Source organism: Eurypyga helias, unplaced genomic scaffold (assembly GCF_000690775.1).
Source record: "Eurypyga helias isolate BGI_N326 unplaced genomic scaffold, ASM69077v1 scaffold13040, whole genome shotgun sequence".
Classification (NCBI taxonomy): Eukaryota; Metazoa; Chordata; class Aves; order Eurypygiformes; family Eurypygidae; genus Eurypyga; species Eurypyga helias.
In genome coordinates, this window is record NW_010226311.1 from 24,578 (window position 1) to 40,031 (window position 15,454).

A 15,454-nucleotide genomic window follows, 5' to 3' on the forward strand; every position below is an offset into this window, starting at 1 on the left:
CTTCTCGTACCCTCCTCCATGAAAAAAAAAAAAGGTGTAGACTAAATGTTTATAAAGCCATTCGGGAATAATTTGATCTGCTACCAAACCAGCTCTATTTCTGCCACACTTTCTGACATGGTTTTCTTCTCCCATCTCACTGATGTCCTTGAGCACTGGATCTAATGTTAAAGGCACGCCTGACCAGTCACACTTCTTTTTATAATCCGTGACAGGGGCGCACATGCCATGTATAGGTACATGCAACAGGGCACACCTACTAGTTTTGCCATCACTGCCGTGGCCCAGCAATAGGGAGAAGCAACAGCTCTAAGCTGCCAGAGCACGCCCCACAGTTTGAGTTCTAGTGTTATCCGTATTTTATTTTTTTTCCCCAAAACCAGAACCAGGTAAAAAGCAACAAGTTCACTCAAACCCAGATGCTTTTTTCAGAAACTTAAGTCACAGAAAGTCAGACCTTGCTTGCCCTTCAGAATGTTAGGAAGGCAGACAGATGTGGAGAGGTCACAGGGCCTGGCCAGTTCTTCCTTAGCCGTGCTCACCTGGCCCCTCTCTGGGGCAAGCCCCCACCCCATAGCACAAGGGCTACTCAGCACAGGGTACAGCTCCCGACTGACCCCTCTCAGGTGACTGGAGCTCAGTGGGGGAAGGCAGGCATTTCCCAGAGCCATCCTGAGAGGACTGCTGCCTGTAGAGACCTGAAAATATCCAAATTGCTTCCCCACCACCACCATCCAGAACTCAAAGTGAAGTTGTGCAAGTACCAAACCCAGGCTGGGCGTTCTGCGCGAGTCACATTAAAAAAAGGCAACTCCAAACAAACTGTCCACTTAAACGGAGGTTGGGATGGGCTCTTAACCAAAACTGTCCATTCAAATATTCATAGAACTTGAGGAAGACTCAGTATTTTTCTACATTGTGGGGCCGATTTCTGCCTTCATTACAAACTGGCTCAAAATTACCAGAAACCTTTAGCAATGATTTAAAATCCTCATGCAACCTACCTCTCCCTATGGAAAACTAAAAGCAAAGCCTGAAGGAACACCAAGCCAAAAAGTCCTTCAACAACATACAGTTAACTTGAAGACTGTAAGCATTCGGGAGCGACAATACTCCAAATTAAGACTTCATTTTGGAAAGCATAAATCAAATCCAAAGCACTGGATCTGTCCCTGCAACATCACTCTGAGGACAGACTTATTGAGATTAAGGTCCTATTTCTGCAGCCCTCAGTGGGAAGATTCCACATGATAAATATGTGTAAGAAAAAGGGTTTTCCTTATGGGGTATGACCCAGCTCCAAGATGGCTGTTTTCACCCACAGGCTGTCTTTCAAGCACCATGGCCATGCTGCTACATTCACAAAGTACCTGAAATTACTAAAATAAATACTGCTTTAATTGGCTCATTGTAAACAAGAGAAACATGAACACCTCTCTTCCTGAGAAGTTTTGTGAACTATTTCCTCAAACCTGGAGAGAGGAACATAATATCCTCAGGAACAATTAAGTTAAAACATTTGGGAATGTGGATTCTAAATCACAGCTTAGAAAGAGCTCTCTGCCCAATGTATTCATTAAAGACTATGTGCCAAACCAATGCTGCCCTCCAAAAATTTCCTCATAAATTTCCCTATTGTAATTTGAGGAGAAAAACAGCTTTCAACGTGGAGTAGGTCAACAACCATACAGTGGAAATACTTAAATCAAGTGGGATCACATGATCTATGTGAAACGTGTAACTGTAGAATAGCTCCCACTTGCAAACCGGGGCTGCTCTCCAGCTGACCACTGCATCGCTTACAGTCACTTCCTCTGCATCTCCTCTACCCACTGAATTTGACTGTTGCCACGGACGGTACAGCTGCACAGAACTGTGCAGTTATCCTTCTAAAAGTAACTGTGGGTTACTCTACACACTTTTTTATTGCAAAGTTGATGCAAATCCTTACCCATTTTTAGACAGCAGTTATCATTCTTGTTGCTGCAAAGGGGATGTACAGTTAGTTCTCTTCTGTTATTAAAAGAAACCTGCCTGGCCAATCCAACAGAATCTCTCCAAGACTTTCAAACTGAAAACAGAAAGATTTTTAGATGTTAGACAGGACCAACTCTATAGTGGAATAAATGCTTGGATCAACAGTTATACACCCAATATCTTTGTGCAAACCTCAGACTTTGGCAATTAAGTCAAGCGTGACAGCAACGGTGAAATTTATAGAGGGGAAAAACCATTAAGCAGGACGAGAGTTGAAAGCAAGAACGAAGTGCACTTTATAAAATCTGCATATCAATCATTTCCATATCTCATTTCTCTTAAGACAGATATTTCAGGCAGGAAGGTCAGGCATAGGTTGTTAAGACATTCACCTTTGGTTTGATGCTCTATTGTGAGGGGTACGAGGCTGATTTCTTTGCTCTGACTTAATGCAAGGCAAAGCTCTCTGGTTTGTTCATGTATAAAGCTACTGCTGATGTCAATGCAAAGCAATCTAAAGCTAACAGCACATTCACTCTTCTTGGAAATACCTGCAAAAGTTGGTAGCTCTGATTGAAAAAGACAAGAACCCAGGCAGGTATACATTGCAAAGCTGTAGGTGATGGAAAAAGAAATGAAAATGTCTTCTCGCAACTAAGTCTTCAACAGTTTGAGCGTTTTTTTTAGTTTTTTGCATTGAAGTTTCATTTCCCAAAACAGGACACTATAAACCAGTGAAAACCAGTTTCTTGAATTTACATTGAAATATGATCTCTTATTCATTCTATACAGATGCAAACAACCAGGATTCCTTTTGCTGAAATGGCCCGCTATAGAAGCACAATGAGATGAGCTGTAAAAAAATGTTCAACCACAATAGTAACTTCACTTTGCACAGTGACTCTTAATATATGCTAGAAAAAGTTAATGCTCCCAAGGGGAAAAAAAAAAAAAAAGGCAAGAAATGCAAATAATAATTTTAGATTCATACTTTATAACTACACGGTCATTGCCCACGTATGCAAACAGGCTGACCCTGGATGGATCAATGACAGGCAGTACGTTAATTAATATAGCAACGAGCCATCAGTACAGTATGCATAAGTAAGCTGTTACACAGAAACAGGACGGCAGCAGGGAACAAAGGCAGGCCTGTCTTCTGTCCGCCGAGAAATGCATCACTAACTGATTACTACACACAGCGGTATGAGGCTTTGACACTGAACTCATTGCTTATCTTCGCAAGAATTCTTTTGAGAGTATCTTTCAGCTATGAAAGATGCATTTTTGAAGGGAGGAAATTATAAACCAACATCGTTTCCACTGTTCTGAGAGAAGAGGATTTAGGAACATACCAAGAATCTCTTATCTGCATGCCTATGCCCTTCCCCCGTTTAAAATTCTCTGAATTATTTGGAACCTTTTTTTCATCTCACTCAAAAGCAGACGCCTCGACAGTGATTCTGAGGTCACTGTGCCTGGCCCTCTGCAGAATGACTTCTCTCTTTACAAAATGAATGCAAGACCTTATCAGCCTGGCAGGGTGGAGCAACACCAAACGATACCACCACCTGCACCTTCCTGCTCAGTGCTCCAGATGTTGAAGGGCATCACTGTAGCCGAGTAATATTTGTTTTCAGAGTGGCCTCAGTGCAAACAGCCTCTGCACGTAGCCTTTCTAAACGCAAAAAAGCAGCCCCTCGGATGCATTCATACTGTGTAACACACTTTTGTTTTATTCAAGCTCCTCCAAAGTTAGGCCACATAAGTTGCATGTAAAATTCACAATCTGCTACAAAGGCATTCCAGATTTCCATTTCCCCAGACACTGGGAGACAGGCACGCAACAGTCTCACACTGAAAATGTGAGGAGAACTAGTGGCTGAGGTCACCGAAATCCATTCTGCTCTCAGTGACATCAGAGAAAATCAGAAAGGATGGACTCCACAGGAGTCGGTACAGTTACACTGATGTAAAAACAGGAATGAAGACAGAATTAACACCATTCAAACTCAAATCACACTCTAGAGATCTGCCCGTTTGAAGGATCAACATACCCTTAACTCAAATTATTAATTATACATTCTCAAGTGAAAGTTCGATGAGGTTGGTCCAGAGTTCTTTTACTCAGCCAGGGATATGTCAATCAATTGCCAAAATACAATAAAACAGTCAATATGCCTCATTATTTATAAGGTTATTAGCAACACCTTATGTCCTGAAAAGAAAACTTACTGGACCATTTGTACATTGGAAGTTGCAGCAAAAACGTTTATCAATCACTTCTGTAAAGCGTTTTCTCTCTGCTTTGCTAACCAAGTAATTCATACAGGAAGTTGCAGTGACTCTGGACAGTCAACCAAAGCAGTGAAGGACACCTGGCTGGAGTCCAGGACCGCTTCCCACAATGCAGCACGTGTCACCCAGACCACTGAGTCCAGGATCCAAGCCTCTCCTTGTTCGCATCAGTTGCAAATTTTGTTTCTTTCAGCAGATTTTGAGCTACTGATTTACATGGACAGAAAGAGGGAACATAACTCTCCATATATATGGCTTGAATGTTTTCCTTATCCAGCCCCAAAATAGTCTCAATCGTTCTGCAAGCGGAGAAAAATGACCCTTCTCCACGTTAATAAAACATTAACATTCTCTCTCTCTGAGTAATAGCACTCCTCTGAGCCAGCCTCATGCTAGAGGGAATCTTCATCTGTATCCATGTCACTGCTTGGCTTGTTCAATCTCTCAAATTCTTCTCCGTCCTACAGGAACCAGAAGAAGAGAACAATGTGAGCAAAAGTCACCTTGTTATTAATACCAAAATTAAAAAAAAAAAAAAAAGAATAAGAGTAAAGTTTATTTTGAAGGCATCACTTACACAAAATTAAGACCCTGTAATTTAAACCTCTTACCTGTGTGGAAGAGTATCTTGCTCTAGGTTATACATGCTCATAAAAACCATCCCCTGTATCTTTAACACTTTTTAGTGACCCTCTCCCTAAAACAGCTTGAGGCCAAATCCTTCATCAGGATGTCCGCTCACCCACTGCTATTTGTTTTTACTACAGCTGTGAAATTGTCAGTGCTAAAACAGATAATGCCTGGTACACCAAAAATGTATGACCTTGTTATTTACTGCTTGTTAAACAAGAACCTAAACAGGCACCACGTGGAATTTCTGGAAAACATCTCTTCCGAGTTTCAAGTTTCGTGTTTCTGAGGACTAAATGGAGACAGCAGTCTCTGCTGGCTGCAGCGCCTATGACAGCGCAGTCTGCAGACACTGAAGGTGCACAGAGGTTAACCCTTCCCCCTCAGGCTGACTGCTCAGCTCAACTGCTCAGCAAACCCTCTCTGCCACGTTCCAGTTAACTAGATTACTACTCAGATTAGGACACAAAACACTAACGGGCCTGGAGGAAATGTTTCCTAAGGAAAAAATGTGTTACAACTCGGTATTTAAACATTAACTTTTCGTCTTCAAAAGATTATCTTTTGACTGTTAAGGCAGGAAGAATCTTAGCATCAAATATATTAACTTCTTCATGATGTGGGCTCAGCTACACAGATTTATCAGTACTACTTAAGTCTAATTATTTCCCAGGCATCACTTCCAGTTTGTGGATGCCCAGGGCCAGCAAAATATTTTGGTTACAAAGGTTTCAAGAGAGGATTTGTACAAAGCTAAAGTTGCCCACCGGAGTAGTCACACAGCAGGAAAGCAATGCTTGCCTAGGCTTCGTGAATTGAAAAAGCGGAAGATGCAGAGCAATGCCCATTCAATTGAAAAGATTTTAAGAAATTCTGAAGAGTTTTAGTGTTTGAGTTGAGGGATGAGTGTAGTCACATGCAAAATTCATCTTACAAACATTCCACAGCATAGATGGAGGTGAAACAAAAGAGAAAGCAGAGGAGACAAGTACTGAAAAGCCTTACCCCGCTTGACCTCTCCCACGCATCTCCTTTGACAAGTTTGCCCCTTTCCCGCAGAGTGGCATATTCCAGGCCTCTTGGTTTACTGGCATTATAGATGAATATGGAGAGAAGCACTACTGGAGCTTCCAAAAAGAACTCTAGAGAAGGCCTGAAGTCAAAGATGATGAAAGAGACGGCAGTGATGATGACAGTGGTGATCTGAGCAGTCATAACGTGGAACATATTGTCTCGGAATTTCAAGATGAAGGCTACCGACAGCCCCAAGAAAGCCGTGACAAATATGAGAGCCACCGAGAAGACGTTGTGCCCATAAAAGAAGCCACAATTCCCTATCTGCCTCCGGTCTTTAGTCTGCAGCCCCAGCATAAGCCCATTGAAGAGCACCCCAAAGGCATAGAGTTTGCTGTTCTGCGTGAAGATGCTTTCCGCAAGCTGATCCCCATCTTTCAAGATCTTTTCGTTGTAGATGTTGGCCAGGGCAGAAATGAAACACTGCACTAGAATAAGCAGATGGCCCAGGCTGAGGCGGAGAGGCTTCAGTGCTCCTGCCATGGTACTGGTGACATTCCACCGGAAGCTGGGAAGGAAACTCGGTGCTGCGCAGTCGCCCTTTTCCAGGCATGCTTCCTCAGGTCCGGCAGAGAGAAGGCAGTGGTTAGATGGACTAAAGAAGATGCTGTGATGGAATCCATGTGCAGCCAAGCTTTGCTGGTGGCTTCCAGTCCCTAGCGTCAGGGCAACGATGGAGAGGAATAAAATCACCAGAGATGCCCATTGTACCCAAGAGAGTTTTCGCCTAGGAGTAGACAAAAAAAGCCACCAACTTTAGAAACACAGTGGCACAAATTAAATGACAAGAGTACAAACGCCACAAAACACACAAAAGACATAACGTGGCAGATAAGGAGACAGAGACAGGCGCAAATAAAAATCTTGGCTTTTCAGAATTGAAATAAAACGCCAAAATGCATCATGCTTTCTGTGGCAAGGAGTGGCCAGCCTGGCAATCACAGGAATACAACACAGAGTATTCTGGAGATATGTGTTGAGGAAAGTATTTCAAGATCATGTTAGCTCTAGATACTGACTGCCTGACAACTTAAAAGCAACCGTTGTCTCCATGGGAACACAGGTCGGATAAAAAGATATCATAATCATTCACATGATTACCCTCTTTCTTTGGTAAACTTCTGTTATATTCCACTTTTCTTCCATGATTTTGTGCCCTTTTCTAGTAATTTATGATGATACATCATATAAATCTATGAACGTAATATTTCAAAGACTGTTAGAACTATTTATACTACTTTTTTCACTCAAGCAAAGCCTGTTTATAATGGGGAAAATTAGAAATTTAGAAGCTTAAGTAAACTGTGACATCACAAGAGACATAAAACTAAACAACTGAGAAAAAGCATTTCAAATCAGACTATCAGACACTCTTTTGGTATATTAAAATCTGTAAAAAAGGCATCTTGGCTCCATGTTCAACATAAGTGACTTTGTGAGTAGAGTGTGAAGTTACTATCCATTTCCCCATCAGCCTTTTCTGAATCTAAATCACATCCTGTCAGGTGAAGTGGAACGCACAGGACAGAGAGTCTGGCTTTTGTCACATGAATAATGAAGAAGGGACATAAAATTACTTTTTGAAACATACTGTGCAGTTGACCAGAAACACATCAGGACTGGCACAATATTACCAGTCACCTCGACCTTTCACTCTTACACATCTCATCCCTGCTTGTTAGATTACATTTACATTCAATTAAGATTTACAACAGATGGGAAAGAAGTACTGCTAATCATGAAATATGAGATTTAATGTAAAATGAAAGTACCTAAACCTTAATTCTGACCATCCAACAACTACGGAATCACGATTTCAATTGTTTTCTATTACAGTTGATCAATTGTGGAGAGATATGTAGGGATTCCTAATAAGCTATTACTTCCTACACCTTCCAATGTAGAAAACAAAGCCATCTCCCCAAGTTGGCATAACCACACAAAAACAGAATTACTGTTCCCATCAGACAAACAGAAAGAATGCAGCTTGAACTTCTTCATCAAGGCTGGAAAGATGTAAAATTTCATTTACTTTAGTAAACGCTACTTACTTTAGCACCATCCTGAAGAGAAGAGCTGTTGTTATAATGACAAAATTTGAGAAGAGTACAGCCATTGCCTAGAAAAAGAAGAGGAGGAACAAAGTTATACTCCAGACATCGTGTGGAAAACAAAAGCCCACTCACTTCAAATATTCACCTTCCTGCAAGGTGCCAGAGTAGAAGCTTCATCCCCATACTGGACTGCTTTTCCTTACCCAAGTGGTAGAATAGCACACCCCTATAATGACATTCAAGTCCCATTTCAAAATCTCAGGCAAACCACAGAGTGTGAGTTCTACTGTAGAGGGGAAAGCTGTACTGAAAGATGTGAGGAAACCAATCCAGTGGAAAACTTACTTAACAAAAAAGAAAACGGTTTAGTTTTCTGTCAGGTCACTTCCCCAGCCAGGCTGACCAGTCAGCTACAAAAACAGCTGTCAGCACAAAGGAAGTTGCTCCAAAATAAAAAGTAAGAATAAGGAAAGGTGAGGCTGCTTCTGGCTGCAGTGCCCACTTTCAGCATTCTTGAAATCCCAGTTTTGGACAAGGCGCTTGCAGAAAATAAACTTCTTGCATGTCAAGTGCATTTGCTAGATCATTTATCAAAGGTAAGGAAATGCTCAGCTTGAATTTTCAAGGCTGCAACTGTACTGTTTCAAAGCACAACTGAAGACAGCTCTCAAGCTCCTGCCTAATTTGGGAATAGTAGTATAATAATGACTGCGCCCCAATCCATGGCCATGATCCCAAGCTGCAAATTCCTTGTGGCAAGGATGGTCTTTTTCGTCTCTGTATTAGAGACTATACTGGAACACTGGGCCAAGAAGAGGCTCTTTTAGGCACTGCAGTTACCATTAAAGATCAGAATTTACCAGCAGCAGTGGGGGGAAAAAGGTTCTTTCTGGGGGGTGGGGGAATTCCCCACATTGTGTTTTATTCAGGACTGCCCTATGTAGTCAGTACACGTACAAAAATCTAGGCATCTGAACTCTGTCCTCCAATTCAGCCCCAGACTGGGACCACTTTTTTTAGACAATTTTATACAAAACCATATATGGATTCAGAAGTCCAAAACACAAACTTTATCCTGAACTTTCTCATCTGCATTTCTACATTCCCATTTCTGCAATAGCAGAGCCTTTTTCATTTGCCAGGGAAAAGCACAGGCCCTTTCCCCATTACCTTAGTCCCACACTATTCCGACACACTATCTGCTGAACAATAAATACCATGAAACCGCAGGGTCTCAAGTAAGCTGAAGACTGACACCTAAGACACCTGCCTAAGAAACCACAGCTTAATTTTCTGCTAGGCAACATTACCATTTAATACTCACGTCAGGTGAACATTGTTGAAGGAGAAAAATACTGAGTAAACAAGTGTATGTGGAACTAGCAGAAACCAATCCCAATAAAAGAGGCTTGATGCAAAATGTACAAGTGTTCCATGTACAGTCTGCTTTTGCTTCACATTCAAAGCCCCCATCCAACATCTCTGGGAACATAATCTGATCAAAATCTATAGCAGGATAGTTACAAGGAATTAATTTTGAGTTGCTTTGTTCTCTGAGGCCTCAAGGGACCTCTGTCCTACATGAAAAGGAATGCAAATTTACCAAAGATCACCATGCCATTAACTTAAATGTCACAAACAAAGCAAGTCTTATCGCTAGGAAATGTTAGTCACTTAAAGAGCATACATAGTTGTAGCTGAAGCTTCAAGCAAAAAAATCTCACCAAAGCAACTCTATACCTCAGGCAGCTGCTCACCCAGGTACTACTTAGCCCCATACCTACTTCGTTTTTGAAGTCACATGAAGCCATGTTCAGTCAGGTATGGCTGCCTTCTTTCAAGCATCTTGCCTCCACCTTTTCACTTTCACAGTCTCGTACACTGTCAAGGTGTTCTGTCTTACAGGTATTTAGTTACCTCTTAATACTTCGTGATGCTGCCACAATGTATGCTAATCCTCATCAAATATATCTGGTTAAAAGGTATTAAATGCCAAGAGCTCTAAAAAAGAGGAATCTTAGAGCACATGTTCTGAGAGGAAAGAGAGAAGGTATGCGTGGGGTGTGTGTGTAAAATATAAAAGCTGTGCATATTACAAAAGATGACTTTAATTGAGCCGAATCAAATGGCTTAAGAAAGCAATAGTGTTTAGGTAACCTAAACATCAGGCTTTGCTACTGCAAACATTATAGCTGAATTTCCTCCCTAAAGAAAAACCACCAAACCCCAAAAACAAATGCCAAAAAAACCCCATGTAACAACCCACAGAACCAAGCACCCGTGCATGCTATTTTAAGGCATCCGACTCTTGATTTTAATTAGATTTTTCTAGCCTATTCTAGGTCCTATTCTAGATTCTGGCCTGTCCCTGACAGAACTGTATGCCCAAAAGGACAGTATTTTAAAGAGAAATTCGGAAAAAGAAGGAACAGAAACATTTATATTTATTTTTTATGTCAAACAGGGGCAGCCACAGTATTTTGTAGCAAGCACCAACCATCTGTTTCCATCTAATTTTAACATAGATTCTGAAACAAAAGTATCCTAGCACAAAAAGCAAGCACAAAACCTGCACTATTCCCTGAGCATATGCAGATTCATCCAAAAGGCTGAATGTAGCTAGAAGAAAGTAACAATTAAATTTTGTGCTTATACTTAAGTAATAAACAAATGCAAAAATTAGAGAGTCAGTTTTCTTCCACCCCTCCTCAGTTCCTATCACACTCCCTTTGTGGGACGACATTTACTCGCTTTTCTCTGGAGCCAATGAGGAAAGAAAGCCAAGTCACCCTGTGAAGTCACACACACAAAGCAGTAGAAGCCACACAGAAAAGCATGGCTCAGATGCCAGCAAGATGAGCAAATGCATTGAAAGAGAAATACAGATTTCAAGAAACAAGAGGGAAAGCACCAAAAACCTGCCTAGCATGTGAGCAATTCAGCAGCCTATTTCTAAATCACTTCAGGTGGAGAGAATACACAGAAACCCCTCTACCGAGAGCTGTTCGGCACTGACCAGTGGGCAAGTGTGGTGGAGCATTTCCCCCACCCCAGCTCCTGGATCACTCCAATAGGAATTCCCACCAAGCCTCGGCCTTTGTGCAATGAGCCTGGCAGTTAAGCGTCCCCTGACTGTACCAAGCACTCCTGCGTAGCTAAGGTGGGGAACGGCACTGACTGTACCAGGAATTCGGTTGCCTGGCCAAGGTGGGGAACAAGAGTGGGAATAACTTAATCATCCCCTGACAGCCCTGGAACATTTCATAACTCAGGTAGATCAGTACCAGTGTTACCGAAATCCTGCGAATTCCAGGAATTGCCAACCCGGACTGTTTCCAGAATGGGAATTTACTGATGCCTAAAGTCAATCCCCTCACGACCCGGTAAAGAGTGGTCCTAGGTAAAGCGCTCTGAGCTCCCCTGGACAGCAGTGGGCTGCGACCAGCATCTCCTTCAGAGTGGGATGCCACTCAGAGCTCGCCAACTCTCAAGTCTGTGAAATCCGAGGACTGTCACCGAAAACCGAGGATGGGACCTGAGCTGAAACCCCCCACTCCTTGAGGCTCAACCTCACCCATTGAGAGATGCAAAGGTATCCAACATGAATATTTCACTGAACTCAAGGGGAAATTTTAAGAAGTATACCTTCATATACATACCCCCCTCTGTGTGTGCACACATGCAATTTGACTTTAAAGACTTTGTTAAGTTACACAAAATCATGTTAAATCACCACACTGAGACCCCTGCATGAGTCCCTTCAGACATAAACTGTTCACTAAGTCCAGGACTAGGAGTGGATTCAGCTGTACCTACACTCCTCTACGAGAAGGAGTTTAGAAAGCAAGGGGATCCACTCTGCACCTCATCACTCAGCAGGAGGGTCTCTCTCATCTTCTTTCCCCAACTGCTACATAAATTTCACCAACCCGATTCTGACTCTATTTCCCTGAACCCATGTAAACCAATCCCCCCCAATGCCTGTGTAAATCAACCTAACCTAATTCTATTTTGATTTTCCTTTTGTTAAAGAAGTGATAGACTGAACCTGGCCATCAAATTCTGTTAAGTCGCATTTTTCACAAATTCATATTAAAATCATGTTTTTTTCTAATATCTCTGATGGTGATTTTTTTTTTAAAGCAGCCTAAACCACTCATTTGCTACATCAAGAGAATAGGAAGGTCTGGCTGGTCAGGTAACAGGTCATTCTTTTACCTGCAAGCCTTGCCTTGCCAGTGAGACAACTGTAGATAGTCTAAGGGCAACGGTACCCACCCCAAAGGCATTGGAAGATACTTTATTCAGTGTATGCATACTTACTGGCTGGAGGTAGGACAGTACGTAGAAGACAATCAAGTTATCCAGAAAGTAAAGAAAGGCAGGAATTGACCATTTCATGGAATTCCAAAAATTCTTCCACGAAAGACATTCAAAGGGATGACCCAAACAACCATCTGAAAGGAAAAAAAATTTATTAACACATCTTCCTTGTTCAAAAGCCCATTCCCACATAATAGGATAGGTACCAATGTGCTGTTTTCAGGAACACCACTGGACTGAAAAAACTAAGGTATCACAGCCCTCTGGCGACACAGAGGACAGATCCAGGGCAGAACACACAGCTTAACCAGCAATCCCATGCCCATGGACATTCACCTCCTTGCTTCAGCAGAGAAAACATCAAGGCAACTTTTAGCCTCAACAGAGTATTTGTCTACTGACAGCAAAAATTCAATGATCTTTGAGGGTCAAAAAGCACCCTAAAGTCCCTACACAATAGCTATATCATCACAGGGTATGATGTTCTGATGATCACCAGTCAAATCTAGAACTAAAACAGTGACACAGACAGTGGATCTGTTCATACAGCACCCCAAAGGCAGCCAGTAACCTCAGGAATACAAAATAAATCAGAACTCGGTATCTGTAGCGCACAGCACATGATCCAGGCAAAAAGAGAACATACAGGAAGAAGGCACAAAGAATGGCATTTACTTAGGTAATCAGGACACACGCTTTAGGAGGAAAACTGTGATAAACCTTAGACTACTCTAGACTTGATAACAAAAGTACATTGTTAGCACAGATTTAAGACCACACGATGTTATTTAATCCCCTTTGAACCACTGACACATTAGGGCAGCAAAAGACATCTGGGAGAAAAAGAGAAAAGAGGGGAGGGGGCAGGGAGGAAGGGAAGAAAACCAAAAAACGTAGTCAACAGCAGCCAGCGATGGCAAACACTGACTGAATATATTTACTATCTTAGGTATGTCTGTACTAAATGGTGGAGGAAAATATTTCACCAGTGTGCCAGTCATGACTGTTACCTGGGAGAGGGGACAAAACTAGCACTTCAGTTTAACCTGAGTGTCCAGTGCCTGACACCCTCTTCCCAATTAAACATCTGCTCTCTACCATTTTGAAATGTTATGAAGTTAACCTCTCATCATTCTTACATCAGGACACAAAAGCCAAGAAAGAAAAAAGGAAAACAGCCTGCAATACAACCCAGTAGCTAGTGAAGCCTGACGCTGCTCTTCCTCAACAGCAGCCCCACACTCTGCCTTCACAACACAGCTACCGACTCAAATACCACTACGCACACACAGAGCCCCTTCTGGGGACGGTGGTGGGGCTTTTAAATAAAGGTGGTGAGAACAACAGAACATAAAGATCAGTGCCTAATTTGGTGCAATTTATAAGCTTCTGTTTAGTCATGACTTTGCAGTGAGGTGGCTTCTATTATCCCCCCATGACACTGTGGCAAGATTCGGAAAATGTTAAGACTACATCTTCATCACACTCTCTATTTCAACCTACCTGTCCCCATTTCAGCTACCATACACGCAACGCAAGAACACCTGAATTTACAACACAAAGCAGAGTTATAGAAGTGAAGTTTTGTTATAGCTCTGCATGGAAGACACAATACAGTGAACCTTACTAGCAGGACCCACCCCACACTACTACATGTGAATCTATCATTAAAAACAAAACAAACAAACAAAAAACCACAGAAAGTGATTTAAAGTACAGCAAACCCTGGAAAGTCAACATATTTTAGTTATTTTAAGGTACTCACCTTTTTTCTTAACCCATAGTGCCAACACCACACACAGGACCAGTTTTACTACTTCAGAACATATGTTCACTGTTGTAGGAAGGTAATCATATTTGTTATCTGTGGGATTCAGTAATCATAGAGAATACACAATCAACTTCTGTCTCCTGCATTCAAAATTAGAGCAAGAGACTATTCCAACCCCTCCCATCAGAATTTTAGCCACTTTCCATAAATACAGAGTCAGCACTTGCATTATAAGTATCCTAATTTCTGTGATATACAACCCCCTGAACAGCCCCATTTCTGGGTTGCAATCTTTCCTCATTTGTTACCAGTTTACAGCAAAACTTTTTGGAAGAACTCAAGAACATTTTGAACACTGTTTAAAAAAATTAAAAAAAAGGGAATGTTTTCCCCAAACAGCAATATGCTATTTTTTTCCCCTTTTTCACAAAAAATAGCTTCCAGGACAACACAACCTTCTTCTAAGACTATACCTTTCTTTGTTAGTGTATTTTGCTAATGCTTGGCAAAAGAGGAAGTAGCAATACCAGTCAGTTAGAGCACGCCCGCTAAGATACCACGTTTCTCCTAAGTCTGTTGCAAGGCAAATATTTCAGTCAAAACATGTACCACCAATAGTGCTTACGCAACAATTCAGTCTTTGAAAATCAGCTATAAAGTAATTCACTGCCTCATCTTTTACGGGTGAATCTCCCCACCGATCATACACCTTGCAAGCCAAGTTACCACTTTAACCACTGACTATACAGAAATTATCCAGGAAAGAAACACGTCACCACTTATATAATAAAATGTTTACGCTAAGAACCCTGCAGGTGGGGAATTAGGCTTTTAGGTATCCATTTCACCCCAAACATCAACTCCGTCTTATTTGAGGTACATTATGTTTATTGCCCAACAGCACCTTCATTGGCAGAATACTTCATCAGGAGGATTCGACTCGAGCCCAACGCAATAAACACCCCTCCGAGCAGAAAGGTATAGATGGTTGTCTTGGAGCAAAGCACAAATCGCCTACAGCACTTGGTCTCCATTCTGCTGTCTTGTCAACGTCCTTTGGACAACAACATAAAAATACGCTATAGATAGTCCTTCCAGAAACAGGTTAAACAAGTGAAATGTATTTTAGTGCTTTATGCTGTCTTATACAGATGTTTACGTCACAAGCTGTGATTTCATTATAGAGTTCTCTCTTTTATGATATGATATGCTATGAGGACCAGCAAAGAGGGATAGCAAGCGTACACACACTGACCTAGAAGGTGGCACAGAGAGGCCCATTTGTCAGAAGAGTGTCTCTATGGCATACTGATTAGCTAAAACAATT

General features: G+C 41.7%; 1 protein-coding gene across 1 annotated transcript; it reads right to left on the reverse strand.

Annotated features, from left to right (window-relative positions):
• Positions 1–4,621: 4,621 nt before the first annotated feature.
• Positions 4,622–15,161, reverse strand: SLC35A5 (solute carrier family 35, member A5). The gene is made up of 6 exons (XM_010152600.1): positions 15,032–15,161; positions 14,122–14,220; positions 12,357–12,490; positions 8,031–8,098; positions 5,911–6,706; positions 4,622–4,736 (listed from the first exon to the last, which is right to left on the reverse strand). Exons 1-6 carry the CDS (start codon positions 15,159–15,161, stop codon positions 4,668–4,670), a joined length of 1,296 nt encoding a protein of 431 aa, XP_010150902.1. The 3' UTR covers positions 4,622–4,667.
• Positions 15,162–15,454: the final 293 nt, after the last annotated feature.

What these genes read in the sequence shown, in the direction of transcription:
- SLC35A5 (XM_010152600.1), bottom strand. Translation starts at nt 15,161, where the DNA reads ATGGAGACCAAGTGCTGTAGGCGATTTGTGCTTTGCTCCAAGACAACC. An exon ending in TACTGTCCTACCTCCAGCCA is followed by an intron (nt 8,099 to 12,356) that starts GTAAGTATGCAT and finishes TTCTTTTTCTAG; the next exon opens with GCAATGGCTGTACTCTTCTC. An exon ending in CTCTTCAGGATGGTGCTAAA is followed by an intron (nt 6,707 to 8,030) that starts GTAAGTAGCGTT and finishes GTCTACTCCTAG; the next exon opens with GCGAAAACTCTCTTGGGTAC.